At 51.4% G+C, this 20,796-nt stretch overlaps 9 protein-coding genes across 9 annotated transcripts; 3 read left to right on the forward strand and 6 right to left on the reverse strand.

Annotated features, from left to right (window-relative positions):
* Positions 1–222: 222 nt before the first annotated feature.
* PC9H_006197 (uncharacterized protein) lies at positions 223–1,101 on the forward strand (the record flags this gene model as incomplete). The annotated part of the gene is made up of 1 exon (XM_036775748.1): positions 223–1,101. The coding sequence occupies one exon, from the start codon at positions 223–225 to the stop codon at positions 1,099–1,101; it is 879 nt and encodes a 292-aa protein (XP_036631767.1).
* A 512-nt stretch (positions 1,102–1,613) lies between these two features.
* Positions 1,614–3,323, reverse strand: PC9H_006198 (uncharacterized protein; the record flags this gene model as incomplete). Its single annotated transcript, XM_036775749.1, has 5 exons — positions 1,614–1,769; positions 1,831–1,877; positions 1,941–2,025; positions 2,076–2,345; positions 2,403–3,323. The coding sequence occupies 5 exons, from the start codon at positions 3,321–3,323 to the stop codon at positions 1,614–1,616; spliced, it is 1,479 nt and encodes a 492-aa protein (XP_036631768.1).
* A 726-nt stretch (positions 3,324–4,049) lies between these two features.
* PC9H_006199 (uncharacterized protein) lies at positions 4,050–5,875 on the reverse strand (the record flags this gene model as incomplete). The annotated part of the gene is made up of 2 exons (XM_036775750.1): positions 4,050–4,855; positions 4,987–5,875. 2 exons carry the CDS (start codon positions 5,873–5,875, stop codon positions 4,050–4,052), a joined length of 1,695 nt encoding a protein of 564 aa, XP_036631769.1.
* Positions 5,876–7,009: 1,134 nt separating this feature from the next.
* On the reverse strand, positions 7,010–9,098 carry DED1 (DEAD-box ATP-dependent RNA helicase; the record flags this gene model as incomplete). The annotated part of the gene is made up of 4 exons (XM_036775751.1): positions 7,010–8,302; positions 8,354–8,864; positions 8,917–9,001; positions 9,050–9,098. The coding sequence occupies 4 exons, from the start codon at positions 9,096–9,098 to the stop codon at positions 7,010–7,012; spliced, it is 1,938 nt and encodes a 645-aa protein (XP_036631770.1).
* Positions 9,099–9,660: 562 nt separating this feature from the next.
* PC9H_006201 (uncharacterized protein) lies at positions 9,661–10,324 on the reverse strand (the record flags this gene model as incomplete). Its single annotated transcript, XM_036775752.1, has 5 exons — positions 9,661–9,707; positions 9,766–9,796; positions 9,847–9,908; positions 9,974–10,074; positions 10,125–10,324. The coding sequence occupies 5 exons, from the start codon at positions 10,322–10,324 to the stop codon at positions 9,661–9,663; spliced, it is 441 nt and encodes a 146-aa protein (XP_036631771.1).
* A 796-nt stretch (positions 10,325–11,120) lies between these two features.
* Positions 11,121–12,803, forward strand: PC9H_006202 (uncharacterized protein; the record flags this gene model as incomplete). The annotated part of the gene is made up of 8 exons (XM_036775753.1): positions 11,121–11,141; positions 11,192–11,380; positions 11,433–11,543; positions 11,601–11,912; positions 11,959–12,095; positions 12,151–12,304; positions 12,361–12,555; positions 12,615–12,803. The coding sequence occupies 8 exons, from the start codon at positions 11,121–11,123 to the stop codon at positions 12,801–12,803; spliced, it is 1,308 nt and encodes a 435-aa protein (XP_036631772.1).
* Positions 12,804–12,834: 31 nt separating this feature from the next.
* PC9H_006203 (uncharacterized protein) lies at positions 12,835–13,675 on the reverse strand (the record flags this gene model as incomplete). The annotated part of the gene is made up of 6 exons (XM_036775754.1): positions 12,835–13,085; positions 13,142–13,184; positions 13,244–13,314; positions 13,368–13,430; positions 13,485–13,528; positions 13,587–13,675. The coding sequence occupies 6 exons, from the start codon at positions 13,673–13,675 to the stop codon at positions 12,835–12,837; spliced, it is 561 nt and encodes a 186-aa protein (XP_036631773.1).
* A 634-nt stretch (positions 13,676–14,309) lies between these two features.
* On the forward strand, positions 14,310–18,441 carry PC9H_006204 (uncharacterized protein; the record flags this gene model as incomplete). The annotated part of the gene is made up of 9 exons (XM_036775755.1): positions 14,310–14,730; positions 14,782–15,014; positions 15,069–16,052; positions 16,103–16,581; positions 16,635–16,778; positions 16,836–17,418; positions 17,476–17,812; positions 17,882–18,100; positions 18,155–18,441. 9 exons carry the CDS (start codon positions 14,310–14,312, stop codon positions 18,439–18,441), a joined length of 3,687 nt encoding a protein of 1,228 aa, XP_036631774.1.
* Positions 18,442–18,756: 315 nt separating this feature from the next.
* Positions 18,757–19,759, reverse strand: PC9H_006205 (uncharacterized protein; the record flags this gene model as incomplete). The annotated part of the gene is made up of 3 exons (XM_036775756.1): positions 18,757–18,829; positions 18,869–19,407; positions 19,463–19,759. 3 exons carry the CDS (start codon positions 19,757–19,759, stop codon positions 18,757–18,759), a joined length of 909 nt encoding a protein of 302 aa, XP_036631775.1.
* Positions 19,760–20,796: the final 1,037 nt, after the last annotated feature.

A 20,796-nucleotide genomic window follows, 5' to 3' on the forward strand; every position in this document is an offset into this window, starting at 1 on the left:
CCGGTCGCGCCTCAGCGTCTGCCACTGAGATCTGACAGCCTGAGGGCGCTGACTAGTCTACTTTCAGGCCGTTGTGTATGTGTATACCGCGGTGTGTCCACTACCATTCACGTAAAAGCGTCCTCCGTCTGCCCACATTTAAAATTCCACTGTCATTGTACCAGGTACTGTCCGTGACACTTTATACGAGGAATCAGACACTTGACGGAATTCCCTATAGCGATGCCGGCAGGGCGACTCGTCAAGACCATCCTCTCTCTCTTGCCCGGAGGCTTCAAGGCTAGACTATTCAAACTAGCCACCAGGATATCCGCCTTCTGTGGTTGCCAGATCCAGTACAACGTCTACCGCCTTCCCTTTAACATCATCATGAAGACTTCAAGCTACCCGAATCCCAATGAGGCCCAAGCTCTCCGTATCGTCGAGTCATTCCGGGGTGTGGAGGCCCCCCGGCTCATCGACTATGTGGAAGCCTCAGACATGACGTACGTTCTGATGACCCGGATTAACGGCGTTTGCGCTGCGGACATATGGGAGAGTCTCACCCCCTCTGACAAAGACAAGATCGTCGCTGAATTGAGGATGCGACTTAATGATTTACAAGAGCAGACAAAGAATCGCCACCCCGCCATGTCTTCTGCGATGGAAACACCAATCCGTGACCCGCGTATCCCTTGGCTTTGGGAAGACGACCCGCGAATCATTTATTCCTCACGGGAGTTCTTCGAGCAAGTTTGGCTCGGTCTGGACTTCCCGCGCCACGCAGATACCCTCCGTCCTGCTATACTCCCGCTGGTGGAACGGCAGGACGTCGATATCGTGTTTTGTCACGGAGATATACTTCCCAAGAACATAATGTTACCTGGGGGACTGGAGATGTGGCGATCAGGATCTGCGGGACCATTGGTCTTGATTGACTGGGAGTACGCGGGCTGGATGCCGTCATCGTGGGAGGCCCTGAAGGCTACCTGGCTGACTTTTGAAATCGAAGAGGACGAGGATGGCTGGTACGGGATGATGAAGGAGGTTTTCCCACAGGATGCAGCCGTATTGGAGGCCGATTGGTTGTGGCGATCCACGTCGGGGATTCCGATAGTTTGAACTCTAGCATCGTTCATGTGTAACGGATCCATCTTATATACGAGACCGACTACTTACCTCCACCGCAATAGTACTGGCAGGTTAAAGAAAGGGTGGACTAGTCAGTTTCGCAGAGTGAATACTACAGTCTACGGACTGCTACGTAAAATTGGATTCGCCGAAGTATCAAAGGTACCCCCAATGCGACATCCACATGCCCTCTTGCTGTGTTGGTATTTCGATGACACCAAGCGCAGAACTCGAGCTTCAGGCTGTACAATGCGAGTAGGCGAGACATACACGAAGATACATGACATCTATAGCGACCAGAAATAAGATACTAAGATACTAAATGCTGGCATCTGGTTTAAATACGAGCAACCCGAAACTCAAAGCGAGTACTAAACAACACAACGTCAACGCTCTACGATAGCTAGCCTAAGCGAATATACTGAGAGCATCATCAAGGATTCTTACACACAATCTCACGATCTAGAAGGCAGCCGGCGCCCTGGGGCCTGAGCTTGAAGAGATTACGCATCCTTGTGGTCCTGAGAGGCATAGGATTCGTTGTCGCTCTCTTCCTCCCCGTTGGACGCGCCATCATCGCCGTTACCATTGAATGCTGCTCCGTTCTGACCGTTGGTCTTTCCGTTAGCTCGGAGGCTTTCACGAGTGCGCTTCTTTATCTATTACCATTGGCTCGGAGTTAGCTAGGCATTCGAGATGTACTTAAATGGTAGAGCATACCATCTTGGCATAAACCAGACCACAAGCATTGCACAAAGTACGCGGACCTTAGCGTACCCGCAATTGATAAGCGACAAGGTCCTATCAATGCGAGAGACGATTGGCCTTACCCATGGGGCCCCGACGCCACTCCGGTGTTGAGGTAGCTTTGCATCCCAAGCATGTTTGCCCGTCTTGGGAGGGTTCCTCCGTCTTCTGTGCACCGTCAGTAAACGCGTCGACGGCCCGATATTCCTCCACCGTACCTGCTTTTTTGCCGCTGGCGTGGTTCCATTGGTTGTTGGCTCCTGCGGTGGCTGCTGTGGTTCTGGGGGAGGCTGTTCCTCCGATGGTGGGCGGACCTCGCTGAGGGCGGGAGAAGCGGGAAGGTTTGATGTTGATTCGAAGATCTGCACGCCATACGTGGCAGACTGTAGCATCTCGTCAATAGCATCCAAGGGGAAAGGACGGCCAGGTGCAGAGCTCCTTGAAAGAGAGTCACCGGTACGGATGATAAGCTCATACGACTCGAACAGCTGCAGAATGGGTACGAATTAGTGAGTATCTGATTCGGCCATTATTTTAATACCTACCTTTCTAAAATCGAGGCCATGGGGTGGAGGACCCATTGGTGTAATAGGTGGAGGGGGCATAGGCGCCGAAGCCATGGGAGGTGAGTCCATTTCTCTGAGCCTTTTGGGCGGAAGTCCTGCATGGCTTGGCGGGGGTTGGGACACATGGGCGGGAGGCTGGTGATGTGGTTGGTGAGGATGTTGTTGATGGTTTTGGTGTTGCTGATGCTGAGCTGGTGGAGGATGCGGCAGATGGTGCTGTGGCAGCGGTGGTTGATGCTGCTGCTGAGAATGTTGGTGAGAAGGTTGATGCGGAGGTTGATGAGGCGGTTGATGATTTGGCTGATGCGGAGGTGGCGGTTGAGACGAATGATGAGCGTGGTGAGGGGGCGGCGGCGGTCTGTCTTCAGTGACCCTGGGAGGGTTTGGATTGGGAGGAGGAGGAGGAGGGGCATAACCTCGTTGTTCAGGCGGTGAACTTGGTCGAGTATCCATTCGTGTATCCATTCGCGTATCCATTCGCGCATCCATTCGTGTATCCATTCGACTCGTTGGCGAGCCATTATACTGAGGCTCGGATTTGTACGACGGTTCCGAAGGCGGGGGCGGTTGTTGTGGGGGGTAGACAGGGCTGTAGGACCATCCCTGAGCCGTCCATTGAGACTGAGACTGAGAAATGTAGGGAGCAGGTGCGTATGTCTGACTCTGATTAGAGTACGTGGGTTGTGGTTGTGGCTGGTGAAAATGAGTGGGCTGCGTCGGCGAGTGAGGCTGCGACGAAGACGTAGAACGCAAGGGCGGCCTCTGCTGCGACGGGTGTATCTGGCCGTTTTCGTACGGAGCTGCAGCGTGTGTGGGCGGGGGATAGCTCGAGTAGTCGTAATTGGTCGCAATCGCCTGGGGCTGCGGTTGGGAATACATGAATCGATTGTCTGAAGACATGATTGTGGCGTAAATTAAGCAGCGACTCGTCCAGCCTTTATTTCGCCGCCAGTACCCTCAGGGCGTGTCTGCTTGAGTAAGCAGCGACTTCGTCGAGGCGAGGGACTGCAAACGGGCCACAAAGTTAGCTCAAATCCTCCACCGCGTGCAGTCCGTGACTGTGAACGAGAGACGGATATCGGCTTCAGCGAAGCCATCCGTCCTCATGCCAAGCCACGAAAGCATCACGGATAAGCCCACTCACTGATACTGGGACCGTTCTGCGTAGAACGTAAAGTGGGGCGTGCCCAAACGAAATCTCGCAAAATTCAGCGTAGTTCCGTAACGAACTGTCTGCTTGATCCACGATTGTCAGCTCGGCAGAAGCGATGGCAAAGTGCACGCAGAGATACTCACACTAGCAGGGCACTCTTTTCCAGAATTCAGACTTTGTGCTCGTCTCAGGAGGTCAGCATCGAGGGCAACAAGACTGAAGCCGGCCCGAACAACGGTGAGTGGGACACATGGGTCGTCCGAATAGGGGCAAACTTCTTGAATCTCGCACCATGGATCTGTACTCTAGGAAGGAACGACTAGATTAGAATCCGATTGTGGTGTACATGTAGAGGCGTGTGTGTGAATGACTAGCAAATAACCACTCTTATAAAGAATGCGTGCGGGAGAATGTAGGTACGAGGGGGACAGGTGATGCATTATGCATTAAAAGATCATGAGGTAAAACGGGGTCTATACCCTCACTGGATCCTGACGCTCTACTCGTTCAGCCTGTCTGTTCGGATCCCCCTTCCAAGAAGGCGACCGGGGGTTGAGACTGTTGGAAAACTCCTCAGGCATGGACGGATCGAACTCCGCATATTCTTCCTCGAGAAGTGTTGTTTTCTCAGGTGCCTTGGCTTTGATTTTCCCGCTCGCCGCAGCAGCAGCACGTTCCCGGGCCCTTCTCCTTCTCTTCAGCACTTTCTTTCGATTCTTGATGGCCGTACGATACTCGTGCTCGTCACCGTAGAATAGCTTATATTCGCATAGCGCGCAAATCCATTCGTCGGCAGCATTCGCAATCTGGGTCGAAGGAACCGAGGCGTTCTCTTTATTTCTTCGGCGCGGAGGGACATCGGCAGCAAGGAAACGAAGAGGAGGAGGAGACAGGAAATTGTTGTGCGCCACTTGCGGGGCTGCATTTGGCAATCGAGAAGGAACGTAGTTGCGCAGATGATGCGGGTTTGACGCGTTTGCGAGGGCGGACCGCTTCTTCTTCTTCGACTTTCTAGATTTACCTCCAGATCCAAGGGAATCATGATCACTGCCCTTGTCGTTCGCTTGCTGAGACGGTGGTGGTGGTGCATTCAACGTCCGAGGGCGTCGTTGTGCTCGTTCCGAATTTTTGGACCGTGCCGACTTGGAGTTTGGTGATGCTTTGCGTCGCTCCGTCGCAGCCATCTTCGCCGCCTTCAAAGCTTGCTTCGCCAGCTCAGCCTCGAACCGCTTGCGCAGCATCGCGACCTCCTCCTTCGTCGCAGCAAGGCGCTCCGCAGCTGAACAACCAATCGAAATCGTCAACAAACTGTGTCTCCGGTTTGGGGAGTAGGTGAATTCAGCTGCCTATCCAGACCCAGCCAAATTGTGGCGGCAAGAAAGGGAACAGGTAAAGATGCCAAAGACTCACTTGCGCTGGGACAGTTGAATGTGAACTGACAGGTTGGAAGGGGGACACTGTCTGGATGTCGGAACTTCATGGCATGCCTGGCTGCTCTCCCAAGCCTGGGTCCCTTCCGTTGAGAAAGGCGAATGCGTGGGGGTTTGCTGGTGCCCTTCGGGTCATCGTACATCGGCGAGTTCAGAGGGTAGGTCGTAGATAGAGCCTGATCCAGAGCAAGGGTATCTCCAACAGACAGCGCACCAAGGACGGCGGCTAATTGACGCTTCCGACTTTTCAGCAATTCCTTATGCTTCAGGCCCGCGACTGTCGCTGCTGATAATCTTCCACGCCTTCGAGCCAACATGCTAAGTGGCACCGCGAACGTTGAGGGGCCATCACCGCCTGCTCCCCTCTCTCCGTTCCCATCTTCACCAATGCTCCCCTCCCCTGCCTCATCATCGCCACCCGCCTGAGCTGAAGCACGGTCCGGCCCGCGGGGCGAACCAATTACATGCGCTGGTACCTTCCTCTTCTTCGTATTTCCAGGCTGCTGAAGATGGTCCACATAATCCCCGTCTCCATGCTCGTCCTCACTGAGAGACTCCTCCTTAGCCCTAGCGTCCCGCTCTTCCAGCTGCCTCAGCAGTCTCTCCTCTACCCCCGCAGCGCCCATGGGCAAATACGCAGTCAGCGACTCCGCATGCGGCCGCAGCTCGTCGACCGACGCGCCGATCGCAATCTTCGCCTTCAAGGACTCAAGATGCTCCATCAGCGGCGGGATAATGTCGTTGCTGGAGGTTTCGGAGGCGGGGTCGTCAGATGATGTAGACGTGCGTCGGCGCTTGGGCAGCGGCTTGACCCGTCGGAGAGCAGAAAGCTCGGACGCATCGAAGACGGGTGACGATGAGCGGTACATATTCAGTATGCTAGCCTGGGAGAATCTATTATTCGGGAAAATTGTCGGAATCGAGGGGGTCGTATGCTATAGCACCGCAAATGCAAGAACCGACAGTTATGCGCTGTGTAAGCCTCAGAAACCACATACAGCGAAGTCAGAGCCACATACCGAGTCCAGCAGAAGCCAGCTTGACGGTTGAAATTTTCGTCAATCGAAGGACCACTTCTTTCTTTGAAATGGATGGGGCTGACGTGGTCGAAGTGACAGATATAACGTTATGGCTTGAATGAATGTGAAGAACAGCTTAGAGTCAAAGATCCTCCTCAAGAGTCAGCGCAACAGGATAGCACTCCTTGTATGTTATTCTGCGGTGCGGGGGACGGTGATGGATGTAAAGATCACGAATGCAGATGCACTGGCGTGACGCCGATATCCGGGCCAAAGACTCATTTCGCACACTTTTTGCCACCCCTGCGGGACGACAGGAGACTTTGGGGAATGGAAACCGAGAGTTCGATTATGAGACTCAAGAATACAAGGGCGTAAAATATGCGATGCTCTACTAACAGATAGGACTTGTCTCGTATCGTAATCTATGAAGAGGGTTGTAAAGTATGGTATGGTAAATGCATCAGTCCATAACGAATAACGTCCACATCTTGACACACATGTTCGCAATACATCTAAGGGATATCGTAGGGTGCTGGGGTATCAGTGATATTGTGTTGCGTATCGCGAAGCTCGATTGGTAAAAATGTAAACGTTGCAGAATATGATGACTGATGTCGGAAACCGATGATTAGGAGAGGTGGAGACTTTGCTCGTCTAGCGAAACTTGCTGAGTTGCAGCGTGCGGCCTTGATGAAACGTATAACAACATTGGACGTGAGTGATTAAGCGGTAATACAAGGCCGGGATAGAGTTGAATGGGACGGGAAAGTTGGCCGGAGGAGCAAAGCATTGGCGATGACGAGACGAGACGATGTTCAAATACAGTTCAGAGCAGCGCATGGAGCGAGAAGGATGAGTAAGAGAGAAGTCTTCATGAGGAGTCGTCAGAAGGGAACATAGGTGAGCATAGAGGGTTGAGCCTGGGGATCATGGAAGGTCATAGGAAGACACCGAGGTAGCTGAAACGAACAGTTTGCGGATTTACCACCAGCCATTGTTTCCGCCGCCAGGGTAACCTCCACCGTTCATTCCACCGCCGTATCCCCCAGGGCCGCCGCCATATCCACCACCGTTGCTGGCGTTGTTGTATCGAGGGCCGCCGCTGAATCCGCCGCCGCCGCCACTGGCCCTGAAGTCCCTCGAAGCGCCGCCGCGTCCGCGCCCACGGCCTCTGCTAGAGCCGCCACGGAAGCCTCCACCGCCGAAGGATGCCTCTTGAGCAACGCTCTCAAGCCATTGTGGAATGTCCTGGTTAGCCTCTCTCAATAGCTCGACCAACTCCCTGACGATGTTTTTGTTGCCACGGTTGAAAAATGCTGTACTGATACCAGTATTTCCAGCACGACCTGTCCTACCAATGCGATGGACGTAGTCGTCGATATCGCTAGGCAAGTCGTAGTTGATGACGTGAGTAACGTTGGGGATATCCAAGCCACGGGCGGCGACGGCAGTTGCGACAAGAATGGGAGTACGGCCTGTGCGGAATGTCTGGAGAGCCATTTCACGCTCCCTCTGGCTACGATCACCGTGGATGCTCGTCGCAGGGAGTCTGTTGGACATCAAGTAATCGCTGAGCATGTCGGCCATCCGCTTGGTCTCTACGAAGACGAGAGTAAGGCCGAGGTCTTCAGCCTTAGCCTGAGAAGCGAGGAGGTCAAGGAGGACACTGCGCTTGTCATTGTCTTCAACGTATTCGACTTTCTGGGTAATGTTCTCAGAGGTACTTCCAACACGGCCAACACTGAGGAAGACGTAATCCTTCAGGAAGTCCTTGGCGAGCATTTGGATATCGCGAGGGAAGGTGGCACTGAACATGAGAGTCTGACGGTCGTTGACGTCGGGCATGTCTTCTCCTTGGACGATCCGCCTGATCTGAGGCTCGAAACCCATATCAAGCATGCGATCGGCTTCATCGAGGACGAGGTACTTGATGTTCGCAAGACTGATGCGCCCGCGCTCGATGAGATCGACAAGACGTCCGGGGGTGGCACTAAGAAGATCGCAGCCACGCTCGATCAACCGGAGTTGCTGATTGATATCAGCACCACCATAGACGACGGCCGGCCTGACCCACGAACGATACGCAAATTTGCGGGCTTCTTCGTGGATCTGGGAGACAAGCTCACGAGTTGGTGCCAGGATGAGGGCAGTGGGATAGGCCTTGCGAGAGCGACCATATCCCGCGTTCGCATTATCGGGCAGAGGGCGAGGGCCATTGTGGAAGGAGGCAGACAAGATCGGGAACAAAAAGCCAGCAGTCTTGCCTGAACCGGTCTGCATGATACGTCAGCTATAATACGAATTAGTTCAAAGATATATGCTTACCTGAGCGCAGGCCATCAAATCTCTCCCGTTGGCAACGATAGGAATAGAGTACTTTTGTACTGGGGTGGGAACAGTATATCTAGCGTAGCCAATGTTTTCTAAGAGGACGGGATCAAGAGAAGAGTTGGAGAATTCGAGGACCGGCTCTGGGACACCAGCACCAGTAGCCTCGACTGGGATATCGTCGTACTTCTCGAAGTTTATGCCGGTTTGTTGCTTGCTGGGGTCGTTGAGCTCACCGTAGAGCTCTTTTTCCATGCGCATGTTGCGTCCGCCTGGGATGTGGGAGCCATCTCTCCATGTGCCAAAGCCAAACGTCTCTCTCTCCCTTGGTGCAGGTGAGTCTCTGGGAGAGTTGCCGTTCGGAGTCGGTCCACGCGAGGCCCAATCACTATGGCTGGCGCTGCGAGGGCTAGAGAAGGCATTGCCTCGTCCACCTCTTTCAAAAGTACCACCGTAGCCGCCTCGAGCGGGAGGTGGGGTAGAAGAACGGGAATCGGTCCAGTCGTTTCTAAGAAAAGTTAGCTTCGATGCGCTGGTAAAATGACTCGTTGGCGACGTACCCATTTGAAGATGAGAAAGATGCGGCACGCTGGGTGTTCCGCATGTGAGGGGGAACATAAGCGGACTTGCTGAGCCCAAGAGTAGCTGGATTCCGGTCAATATGCTGTCAAAAATAAGAACAAAAACTCGTACCGAACTGGCTCTCAATGCCAGTATTGCCGTTTACAATTCCATTTGTCATATTATCGTCGTTCAAGCTAGTACTCTTTTCTCGAATATGATAAAAAAGAGTGTCTGATTTGAAGAATCTAATGGGATACGAAGATGGGGTGTTGGGGGTGGTGGTGGTTTGCTATCAAAGAGCTTGTGGCTCTGCTCTGACACCTCCAAATTTTTCTTCCTCCGCTGACAAAGCAAAAGGTATCTTATTCTCACGAACATCAGGTCGTGGGGTGTGTGGAGTTTCGGAGCCGGCTTGAAGGCTCTACCGACCAGATGTTTCATACAGTGCCCTGCGACCGTCATCACCGTACAAGGCACTGTCCAACAAGTCTAGGTTATACTGAATCATGTGTAGGCATTCAAGCAAGGGGTCAAACGCGCAAGAACTAACCAGCCTAGAGCGGATTTTGTTAGACCAACTTGGAAAGTATTGTCAGTGGTTTCAAAAGATCCAGCAGTGCGCAAAGGGCTAGTAGTTGTCGAAGCGCTGATCGCGCAAGTAATCCGGATCCAACGGGGTTTGCAACTTTAGCGGTTTATTGATCACCCATAGCCCAAACATACATGACCAGATACAATCGTCAGACTATGCTGAAGTTCGGACTGGCATTCCCAGAATCGCCAAACACTACATTCACTGTTAGTCAAACATATTCAACAACGATGAACGATTTGAATGCACTCACGGACAACGATGTAGTCATCGCGCGGCGCCACCTAAGAAACGTGAGTGAGCATGTCTGCAATACTGTGGACGAAGTACCTACCTGCGGCACAGTGATCTGGACGCGGCCGTCTCTCAGGTTAAACCCATGAGCAAGTGGATGTTCTAATAAAGAGCAGCCGTCAATTATACGGCTTCTAAAGTAAAGCAAGAAGAGCCCGTTAAGTTACCTATGTTAAGATGTTCGCCCCCGCCTAGATTCGGGTTCAACCAACCAAGCACTACCTTGCCTTTCTGTTCGTAAGCGCCTTTAGGTATGGCACTTGCGTTCCTGTAACGATTTCTAAGCTTTGGTCAATGGCGGGGAGTAGATTCACTAACCATGATATGGTCGCCGTCGTATTTCTGTTCCAAAGCGTTCGGCGGTTGGGCTGCGTAATCTCAGGGTTCCAGACGATCCTGCGTTCCAGCGCGTTTTCGTCCGAGAACATAGTGATCCTCCTCTCGACGTTGAGCTGCTGAGGTAGCGAAGCAGCCAGAGCGAGACTAGACCCAGTCCAGCTAGGGAGGAAAACCGCCATGATGAAAGTGCAAGAAAAAGCGAGAGCGAGATAGTTGAACATGGCCAGCCAAGTTGTGTGGAATAGTTTGTGATGGTGGTTAGAACGAAAGCTGGAAGAGCGGATGACGGGTGTGTTCGACTTTTATACCAATTTTTGAGAAATTCGGAGCCAAACAATCCGGGCAACTTCAAAACAAGCCAGCCACGGTGCGTTGTCAGCCAATAGGTGTATCTGGTTTGCTTCAAGGCCAGGGCGTTCCATATCGCTGAAGACCTGTACACAAAACTATGGACATCGCCTCTGTAACTCGCAAGAAGTAAGTTGCTTCGTACTCAGGAGACATTCAGGGTCGCGAGTACCTTAGCTTCTGGGCGATCGCCCTTGCAGTATTTAGTTTCGACAGAGTTAGTGTATGGCTGAGCAGCGGTAGGGTAGTCATGTTTATATCATGTCATCGGCGCTCAACTATGGAGGTCGTGATACTTTTGCTGGATCGCACGTTTGTTGGATCGCACGTCGAGAACGGTGCATTCGGCCTCAAACTCAGTGCAGAGGTCTGTTTGAAAGCGTACTCGGTATATTAAAACGGCTAAGAGATTTCTCCCGCTGGTCTGTTAGACACTGTTAGACACCATCTACTTTCTAAAGTATCAAAGTTCCTACCTCTCTGCCGCCAGAAACGAAAGCTTTCATGGAAGCCCCTGAGTCCCTGAAACCGGAGATTTCCTTTTAAGGGCAAAGAGTTTGAAGGCGGGCCGACCGCACTGCTTTTCAAGATCATAATCAAGAGCCTTTTGTACAAACTTACTCCAAGATGGAGGGCCAGCTGCGAGAGGTGAGGGGATGTTGTTGTCTGGATGAATAAATGTTCTGAAATCAACGCAGCTCCTTCCTTTTCTCCGCGACAAAAACCCCCAAGTTCGCCAAATAGCTTTATCTAATCTTCTTCCTCAGACTCCAAAAGAATCGCCGCATCGAGCCATATTCTTCACCGGCCTGCAAGGCGGGGGGTTGCAAAAATCGAAAGAAAAGGAAGTGATCCGCGATCTGAAGCTCTTATGTCGGGATCAGCTGGTTCGTGGGCCCCATCAAGTCAACTCGTCCATAACGCTGATTGAAGCAAAAGGCCGTAGCTCACGACGCGTTCCGCGCTCTCGTGAACCTGTCCGACTCACCTCTCCTGGTACCAGCGCTATCCGAGCCGTTGTTCCTCAACTTCCTTGTCTCCTACATTCTTGTACGTCCCTCTGAGGTTGTACGTCCCCGTCGACCTAATATTCATGGGGATTGCTAGAGTCCCGATTCCACCCTCGCGGATCTTGCATCAATGCTACTATCTAACTTGACTGCATCGTCTGGTCCTTGTTCTACCCTGCTCTCCCTGTCTGTGCCGATGATTGGACCTTATCCCACTAATTCACGAAGTGGCACATCTCCTGCTCCTCTTCCGTATCCACAAGGCGAGCCCCAAGAACGACTAGCTCTTCCTTTGCTGGTGGATGCGTTCGTTCAAGCTTCCGCTACCGATCCATCTGGTGATCTATCGAAACGACCGAGAAAAGGAGATCTCCACTTCCTTGCCAGCGTTTTCGCCAATATCACCACGGTAGGCGATCTCGTAATTAAACTCTACATCAACTTATACTTTGTAGTCTCCCGCCGGTCGCATATTCTTCTTCCAGCCTTATTCCAGCGTTGACGGGCGGACGGAGTACCCCCTCGCAAAAATAGTGCCTTTCACGGAGCACAAGGATAAAATACGAAGAGGTGGTGTAGCCTCGACGATGAAGTAAGTATTCCCCTCGGGTGCCTCGCGAAGCATTACATACGACTGAATGGTCAAGGAATTGTGCTTTCCATGTTCCAGGCCACCGCGCGTTCCTCAGCCCCGAAGATACTTTAATCAAAGTGCCTCCTTCCACCATTGAGGCTCCAGGAATTGATGCACTTCCGTATCTCCTCTTACCGTTGGCTGGTCCTGAAGAATTTGATCTAGATGTAAGTCATATTCACAAGTCAAACTGATGCTTCTGATTATCTTCCGGATTTCGAAGGATCAAGAACGCTTACTCTCTTCTCTACAATTTCTCCCACCGACAAAAACTCGCGAAGCAGATCCCTCCATCCGCCTGACACACGTAGAAACTCTGCTCTTGCTTTGTCATACGCGGTGGGGACGAGACTACCTCCGTGAACACGGGACATATGAGATCGTTAGAGCAACGCATGAATGCGAAACCGTTGATAAGGTATTCATTCGTCTAAGGTCTTCAGGATACCCGCTGACAGAGGCGAATGTTGTAACCAGATTTCGGAACATATCGAACGCCTGGTCCAGCTTCTCAAGGGCGACGAGCCTTCGCACTCCATAGATGAGGTTGATAACGACAATGAGGTTGGAGTTGATGCGGGTGTCTCCCCTCCTAAGAGTAAAGCAATCGAGGCAGCCCCTAAAGAGGACAGCGACGATGAAGATAATATAATAGAAGAAATATAATATGTTTGATATTTATCGAGATCTCTTCGGATTAAGTAGTATCTTGACTTGAATCGGCCTTCGATCCTGAGCTTGAGCCACCATTCCTCTCGTTCAGGAGGTCTTTACCCCAGCCTTGAACTTCAGGATGGCGAATAAACGGTAGGCTACTGTCGAAGAACGACTGAAGATCCTTTTCTTCATTTCGTCTCTCGTACTCAAGAGCTTGGTACTTGAGCCAGATATCGGTGATACATGGGTAAGTCCTCATACCTTGGCAAGCCATCTCAAAGCGATCTAGGTCTATCATATTCGCGTCAGCTTCGACGGACCAGGGCGAAAATGCCAGATGGTCTTACCTTTCACGAACTTCGCTTCCGCCGTTCGACCTTCTTCGTACTCCTACGAGATAGACTTTGGTAGTGTCCAAGTCAGCGATCAATAGCTACTTTGCGACTGACTAGCCAAAGTGCTTCGATCCTTTTTGCAGCTGAAGAGTAGTGCAACATATCATGGACAAAATTGTGCATAGCTTCCTGTAGAATCCATGATAAGTAAGTGAGCGTTTCCCGGCGGTTTCTACACTTGCAGATTCCAGGCGATTCTTCTCTGACTTTGAGAAGCCTTCCCTTGGAGTGATATCGCCAACTAGTCGTAGGGGGCAGTGAGGTTAGCCTGGTGGAATCATGGGATAATATATACCTTGCGCCTCCGCGAGATCATGTACGATTGACATCATAACACATCTGCAAACGGAGGCACATGAACATCCGTCCCTTCAGTGATGCCAGAGGGAGGACGAACTTGGATATATCAAGCTTTTCGTCTGAAGTGCACATCGACAAGACAGCCATACGGTACATATGATCTGATATGCTGAAAGCCGTGTTCATCCATCGTCAAACTACAACCTGACATTGCACGACAAGACGACCTACCTTTCGGGGCCTTTGATCTACCAAGATTTCGAAGTACCAGTCAGTCAAGACAAAGTATCTCTCAGTTTCGGATTGACCCTCACATTATTATCAACCCATCCAGTCCGCTTTTGCGTCTGTATTTTGTAGTGGGGTCTTAGTTTCCAAGCGGACGGCTAAAGTGAACTACTACTACCTTCAGTCTTTCTAATATGTGGAAAAAAGCAAGTCTATCCGAAGCTGCATCACCAGTTTGTTCATAAAGAGGGGGGAATTCTCGTATTGTCGACATAGTCTGCGCAGGGAGTCAGTCGATGTAAGATTCCACATTTGCCACCCCCTAACTCCGAACAGTCGATCACATGATCCAACATCCCGACTATTGATCCCGCCGCGCGCGCCTTGACTCTCACTGTCTGACTTCCACAGAGTCAATCCAAAGTCAACTCTCACAATTGGAGACATTCTGTATCGGTGCGGGAATTCTTGAAGGATAAGTAGACCGCCCCCCTCTTGTACTAAACTTCGTCGTTTCAAGATAATGTCAACTTTCGCACCCTGAATTCATACCTTACGACCCCCTCTCTCGATAACGACCGCGACGCAAAGAATGTATGGCCAGAGCTCAAGAGGAACGGATCCCCCATGCAGCGAAACAAGTACCCAGTCATTGTCACGCTCCAGCGATCAAGTAGACCATTTCCTATATTCACCCATCGAGACCCTCCTCGAGTCGATAGTAGAAGAAATATCTGTCCACGACGTGATAGAGGCGTATAACCTCTTCTCAAATAGAACCCAAGCCAACATTCAGCTCATGACCCATGACCTTGCGCTACCCATCCTCCAACGACATTCATCTGCCATTGCTAATGCGCTTCATCGAGATATCCAATCCCTGTTCAATCCACCCTCTTCGCTCGCAGAAGAAGACACGTACGATGCGTCGGAGAATGTACTACTATGTCACGAGGCACTCCGTCTACTCTCCAATATTTTTACTTTTCCTGCGCTCTTTCGGTGCTTTAATAGTAAGTCTTGAATCCATATGTCTTGTGGGGCTGGATGAATGACTTCAACAGACTCTACATTAAGTCCTCTGTTAAGTCTCGTTATCAGCACCTCGGGACTAGGTCCATCCAAGGCTCCTCCACTTTGCCAGCCCAAGACGATTTTGCTAGTTGTCTGGTTGCTTAAGATGCAACGCTTACCTGTAGAGGTATTAGTCTCTAATCGCGAAGCAGTAACCTCGGTGTTGCGAAGATGCATACAAGGTGATGCTGGCAAGAATCAGGTACTCGTTAACGGACTACAGGCACGCGTCTCTTACCGTCGACCAACCTTATGATGACTCACCTTCCGCCCATAGGCTGCTGCCAACGTTATCCAACATCACCCGAATCAATTTCTCGAGCCACTCTCGGTTATCATCTCACCCTTGCTCAACAATCTGTTCTCCGAAGTCCCCGAAATCCGTACATATTCCACCAACGTGTTAGGTGCCTTTGCTATGGCAAGACTACAGAGTGACGAAATGACCGTAACCTTGCGTCGCATTGCTGATCAAGTCACCAACATGGTAGAGTCCTCTCGACAACGGCTCGCCAAACTACTGACGGACGCCATGTCAATCACTGGTCCGACACAACCAGGATTTGGGCCAGTTCCAGCTTTGTGTCTCACCGCAGCCCTTATGATCCTATGTGACGCAGGCCTTCTTACCCACCCTCGCGTTCTCATGACTCTGATAGTTCCTCTTGAGAAGTCACTCGCACACAAGAGTTCTAGCGTCCGTTTACTCCACCCACACGTCTGGAACTGCTTAGTGTGGTCGTTTGGTCGGCTCAATGCCGCAAATACTATAGGCACAAGCAAACTTCTCGGCAAGGCTTTCGACTTTATTAAACAGGAATTACGACAAGGCATTGGGACGGCCATCATCTCGCTCTTTTTACCTTCCGTTACACAGGAAGCCAGCGACGATGCTATTGCAAGGGTGCTTCAAGTTCTGCAAGATATGGGCAAACACAAGAGCCTTTCGGTCAAACGCAAGCAAGCAGAGCTACTAAGCAGACTACTAGCGGGATCGGTGGACCCTGAGAGCGTGCAAGGCAATGTTGTTGATTCCTGGCCAAATGCATGTTTTCTACGAAGGTCACTTTTCGATGGCACACTCCTCCGTGCTGGAGCAGAGAATGTCTCCGCCGCCATCCGCTTGTTGGCGCCGCCAGATATTGCCTCGATACGGTCGCTTACCGATCAAGAAGTAGAGTCCAACTGGCATCCGCTCCGAAACTTATGGAGCGACGGAGTGCGCAACATGTTGGCAGAGTCTGATTTCGACTACTCCGGAGTAAGTGGAATTGTTTTGCTCAGTTTTATACAATCTCATTCCCTCTCCAGCTTCTCAGCGCATGGCAGACGCTGCTCCTAGCTCAAGCTGAATTCACGCAGGAGCATTGCCACTTCACCACGGACCTCCCCCTGCAGGCAGATATAATCCAAACAGTAGTAGATCTTGTGATCGACTCTACCTCCTCGACGAAGCCCGATACGCACTTGACCTTCGTCAAACAACTCATCGGCGTAATCAAGAACGTCTATGCAATGACGTACGCCAAGCGGATTGGGGAGTCCGTCCTCTGCGAGCTGCTGAGACACTCCTTCGACCTCACGAGCCCCGAAATCCGACAAGCTTGGAGTGATTTGTGCCACGACCTATTGTCCTTGGGCGTTGATCGCGTCCTCGAGATTATTGGGATGATGGTTAATGAGGTGGAAATGCAACGGTCTCTCTGGATCATGATCGTGCGGATATGGCAGAACGCCGACGCCGACGCTTCCTGGCAAAACATCGTCCAAGCCTTGGCAATGCCCTTCGGGTGAGTGAGGTCTGATCGTATCGCGTCCCAGGCTGATGTCCGCTTCCGAGTAGAGTTTGGAAATTGTCACCTTCCGAAACAGAAGGATGGGAAGCTGCTCTCGCTAGCGCGGTACTGAATGCAATATCCAAAGGCGACCAAAGAGCCTCTGTCGTTCAGTCATTTATGCAACTTGTTGGAGAGGAAAATATCCCGATGTGCGTCGAAAAGTTGGTCTACTGCACCTGGAAGCTAACTACTTCTCGTTGTATCAGTCTCTTGGAGAATCCGTCAATTGTCTTGGCACTGCTGTCGGAGGCGGTCCAACAGGTACCGTATCCTGCTTGCTGTTCGCGGCTCCTGAATGAATCTCTGTGTCATTTCTACACTCAACGAACACAACCCATGGATTCCTCCTTAACTCTACTAGGCCTTGTGCGCAAAGCTTTCCTCGGAACCCCCACATCTGCAATCTCGCCGCTTTTAAAGGACACGGAGCAAGGACTACGCCTATGGCTCATCGATGAGCATTTGCTCCTGTCCGACGACCAATACAATCAGCATATCATCCCAATATACTGCTTAGCGTTGGAGTCATTACAACGCCTACCACCAACCGCGGGTACTATCACTGACTTTGGCGATTTCCTCACCTCCGCCTTCGTTCGAGTCCCTTCTCCCGCACTGGGCCCAAAGGCCTTTCGAGCGTATTGGCAAGCAACATTTCACGGAAGACACGAGTTCGTCGCGGTATATCCAGATTCACTGAAGCAGTGTCTGAAGGCTTTCGACGAAGCCGCTGGAGGAGATCTTGGTATGGGCCTTTCTTTGGAGACAGCGTCGGATGTGACGCCTACTGTGAGTATCGTATACTGGACTTCCGCCCGCTTAGGCTGGCTAACGTTGGATGCAAAGCCCCGCTCAGTCGTTTCGTCATCCCAGTCTCCGTTTGGAAGAGGAGTTGAAATGCTCTATGATGTTCATCGTTTCTCTCAGCCGCGATTTACCAATACCGCCGTCACCCCCAACAAGCTAGAACCGAAGATGCTATTGTCTCCAGGATCCGACCAAATATTCATGGAGCCTCCTAACCGGTCGTTAACATCGCACTCATATAGGACCCCACAAGCCGTGCCTGATCTGAGGCAATTTGAGGACACAGAACGGTCTGGTCGCCAAGGCTCACTGCTCAGCGTAACTGCCGGAAATCCCCTCAAAGCAAGCGCGAGTGGGACGTGGCTGCGGACCAAACGTCATGGAACGCCGATAGGCATGTCTCAGGCACTCTTGATAACGCGGGTTTCGTTCTGATATTTCTTAGGCAATCGCGGAAAACGAAGAAAAGCCGACGAAGGTTTCTTCTCATCTCCGGAAACACCTCGCGGTTCGCCTCAATTCACCAGTTCCCGCGCGCAAGACCCTCCTTACGAAGAAGAGGAGGATTATGATAGCTGGGAGATTGGAATATCGGGCCCTAGTGAATTAGAGCATGCCTCTTCACCAGAGCCTACGTCAGCAACAGGGACTGAGCCTGTAGCCGGTAAGCCTTTTAAGCTCGAACTCCATCTCAATTGAATTATTCATCGGTGAATAGGGGAGGTGGGAGAGGAATTGTTGGATTCTTCGCTGCGTTCGCGCCGCCGTGACCGTTCTCAGACAGAGCCACAGGAAATGCCTAGCCCCGATCCACCTCGTCGAATTCCCTTGAAACGGAATCAGACTACCTCAGCTCGACTTGAAGCCTTACAAAGGGCCCACGTTCTCGTCCACGACGATGCATCACAGGTTCCTGTAGAGGATCTCGAGCATGCCGCTATGCTAGTACAGCAGATCGGGAATGCATTGAATGAGCAGATGAATAGGAGGGTCAAGAAGAGGTGATCGATCATCACCTTTGACCATACACTTTTCGGACTTGTATCACCAGTTATTTATTCTTTAATATATTTCTCCAAGCTCCTGTACTACCGCAATGCAATTGTAGCTTTTGTCATGACAGAGACCGAAATATCTTCAACGTTGCTAAGGTGGTAACAAGTGGTACGAATGACTACGACACGGTGCAAAAAGTAAACTCTGCAAAGTAACAAAACACGTATACTATACACAAGGTTGACAGAGGTGATAACAAGATGATATGCGGTTTTTTTGGGGATGAAGAGGGTCACGTATGCTAATGAAGTCAAGTCAAGTTCATCAAAATCTCCAACAGCCCTGTCCGCCGTTGATACGTTCGATCCAATCAGCTTCAGCTTCGTGGAAACTCCACCTTGACCTTGATAAATTCCGGGTGTCAATTACAACCAACCTATCGTCGATCCGCGCGACCTGCCATATCTCCTTCATCGTCAGAAGGTACTGATAGCTGGACATGAACCAGCCTCCCCCGAAGGAAGGTTGCTCGAGGCTGGGCTCAAATAGGATGCGCTGCAGGGTGTCTGGGAGCTTGAGTTGCTGGTTGCCACCGATGATGCCGTTAGTACCGTCAATGTGGTCCTGGAGGTCTATGACCCTGGCGAGTCTGCGAATGAAGTCGAGAAAGTCAGATTCCCTGGCCGATACGCGTAGATGGGTGAGGCTAGGTGCGATGCTGGGGATGCGCTGATCCGACGGATAGTATGGTATATTCGCGAGATGGAGCCGTCGCAAGGAGGGGTATGGCTCGAAAATCAATTGATTTGTCTCGTCGTCAGGAAAGGGGCCATAAAGCGTAAGTTCAGAGAGGGCTGGCAGGGTCATTGCTGGAAGCATAAGACTTCGACGAAACGTGAACATGACGTAGAGAACCTGCACAGAAGACGCCACGATGGATAGCAATTGTACCATTGCCTGCTGAATCTGGGCCTCCTGAGGATCGATAGGGTCAGCTACAGCGGGCATCCTATGTTTGTGGGACACGTACATGTTTTATAAGGTCAAGCGTATTCTGTGTGGATGGCTTGGGCTCCTGCTCATCAGGGTGGGCGGTGGAAAGGAACAGGTATCGGACTCGACGGTTAGTAGCAGGGGTGCTTTCCAACACGCGTGCGCATCCCAACATCTGATCAAGGCCCTCCACCTTCAAGGACTGGTACCGCGTCGGGCTCGAGACATCGCGCATGTATTTCGACACCAACGCCAATGATCGTCCAGTGAAGCCATCGTCCCTACACGCAAAAGAAAAGATCCTGTCCCATATCTCGGATGGACAATTATCCATGGTTCATGAGAGGGTTGTGCTGGGGCTGAAACCTGGAAAGCCACGATTCACATCCCAGGCCAAGGTCTATTCGGTGGCTCCAGCTGACTCACCACTGAGACAGCTGGAAGGCGAGGCATACTATTTTAGCCAAAAGTCACACCTTGCAGTAGGCGGCTCTCACATTGGCCTGGCCGTGCAACTTTGATGCCGGGGAATCAGCAGGCCGTTTTCCAGTTGGTCCAAGTGATAAATCGATAGCCGGCGAGATGGCTGGAATTCTCTGATCAGCGCCCAGTTCCCGCATCGCTCGCCCATCCGAACTCACTCACTAGTAGTCTCGCATTCCGGATAGCCTGCACAGGTTGCTCAGATATGTGAACGGGCCAATGTAATTGGACACTGACAACGGTAATGCTTATCTTCTCGCAAGTCGACATCCGGTCCGGCTTTCGAAAACTTCTCGAAAGCGAGTCATAGACATTCACAGCTAGCGAAGTCCTCCGAGCACTCGTGCTTGCAAGATGACACCTCCAAGGAGCTGCTAGAAACTCGAACAAAAGGATATGCTGAGTACCTTGTCATATTTACTGAGAATCAGCTGTGTTCGGTGCTGACGCGACTTGGCTGTCTGACTGTCATGGCGGTGGGCTTGATTCCTGCCTTGTCGACGTCGGATTGGCATCGCGATCATCGTCTCTGACAGGGCACAACGAACATGAGATATACACCGTTGTCCTTACAGAGTAAATATTGGATAATATTTCGTGTATTTCGCGCACGCAGCAGGCTGCAGGTTAGGACTAAGGTCCTCGAAGTTTAGTGTACCATCTGTTCGGTTACCCATTGCTGCACTAGCCACAGTCTTGGCTGGTCTGTATTTACACACTACAGTCGACTCTGTCATAACCCATGACCCTCGGTGGACGTGCAGGGCTATGGGTTTTGAGAGAGTATGGGTTAACTCAAAGCGCCTATTTGGGCGTCTAAGAAAAATCGCTGTCGAATTAGTCGGTGGATTTATTTACAGGACTACGGCTGTAACTATAATATATATG

The sequence above is a fragment of the Pleurotus ostreatus genome (genome assembly GCF_014466165.1).
Source record: "Pleurotus ostreatus strain PC9 chromosome Unknown scaffold_4, whole genome shotgun sequence".
Classification (NCBI taxonomy): Eukaryota; Fungi; Basidiomycota; class Agaricomycetes; order Agaricales; family Pleurotaceae; genus Pleurotus; species Pleurotus ostreatus.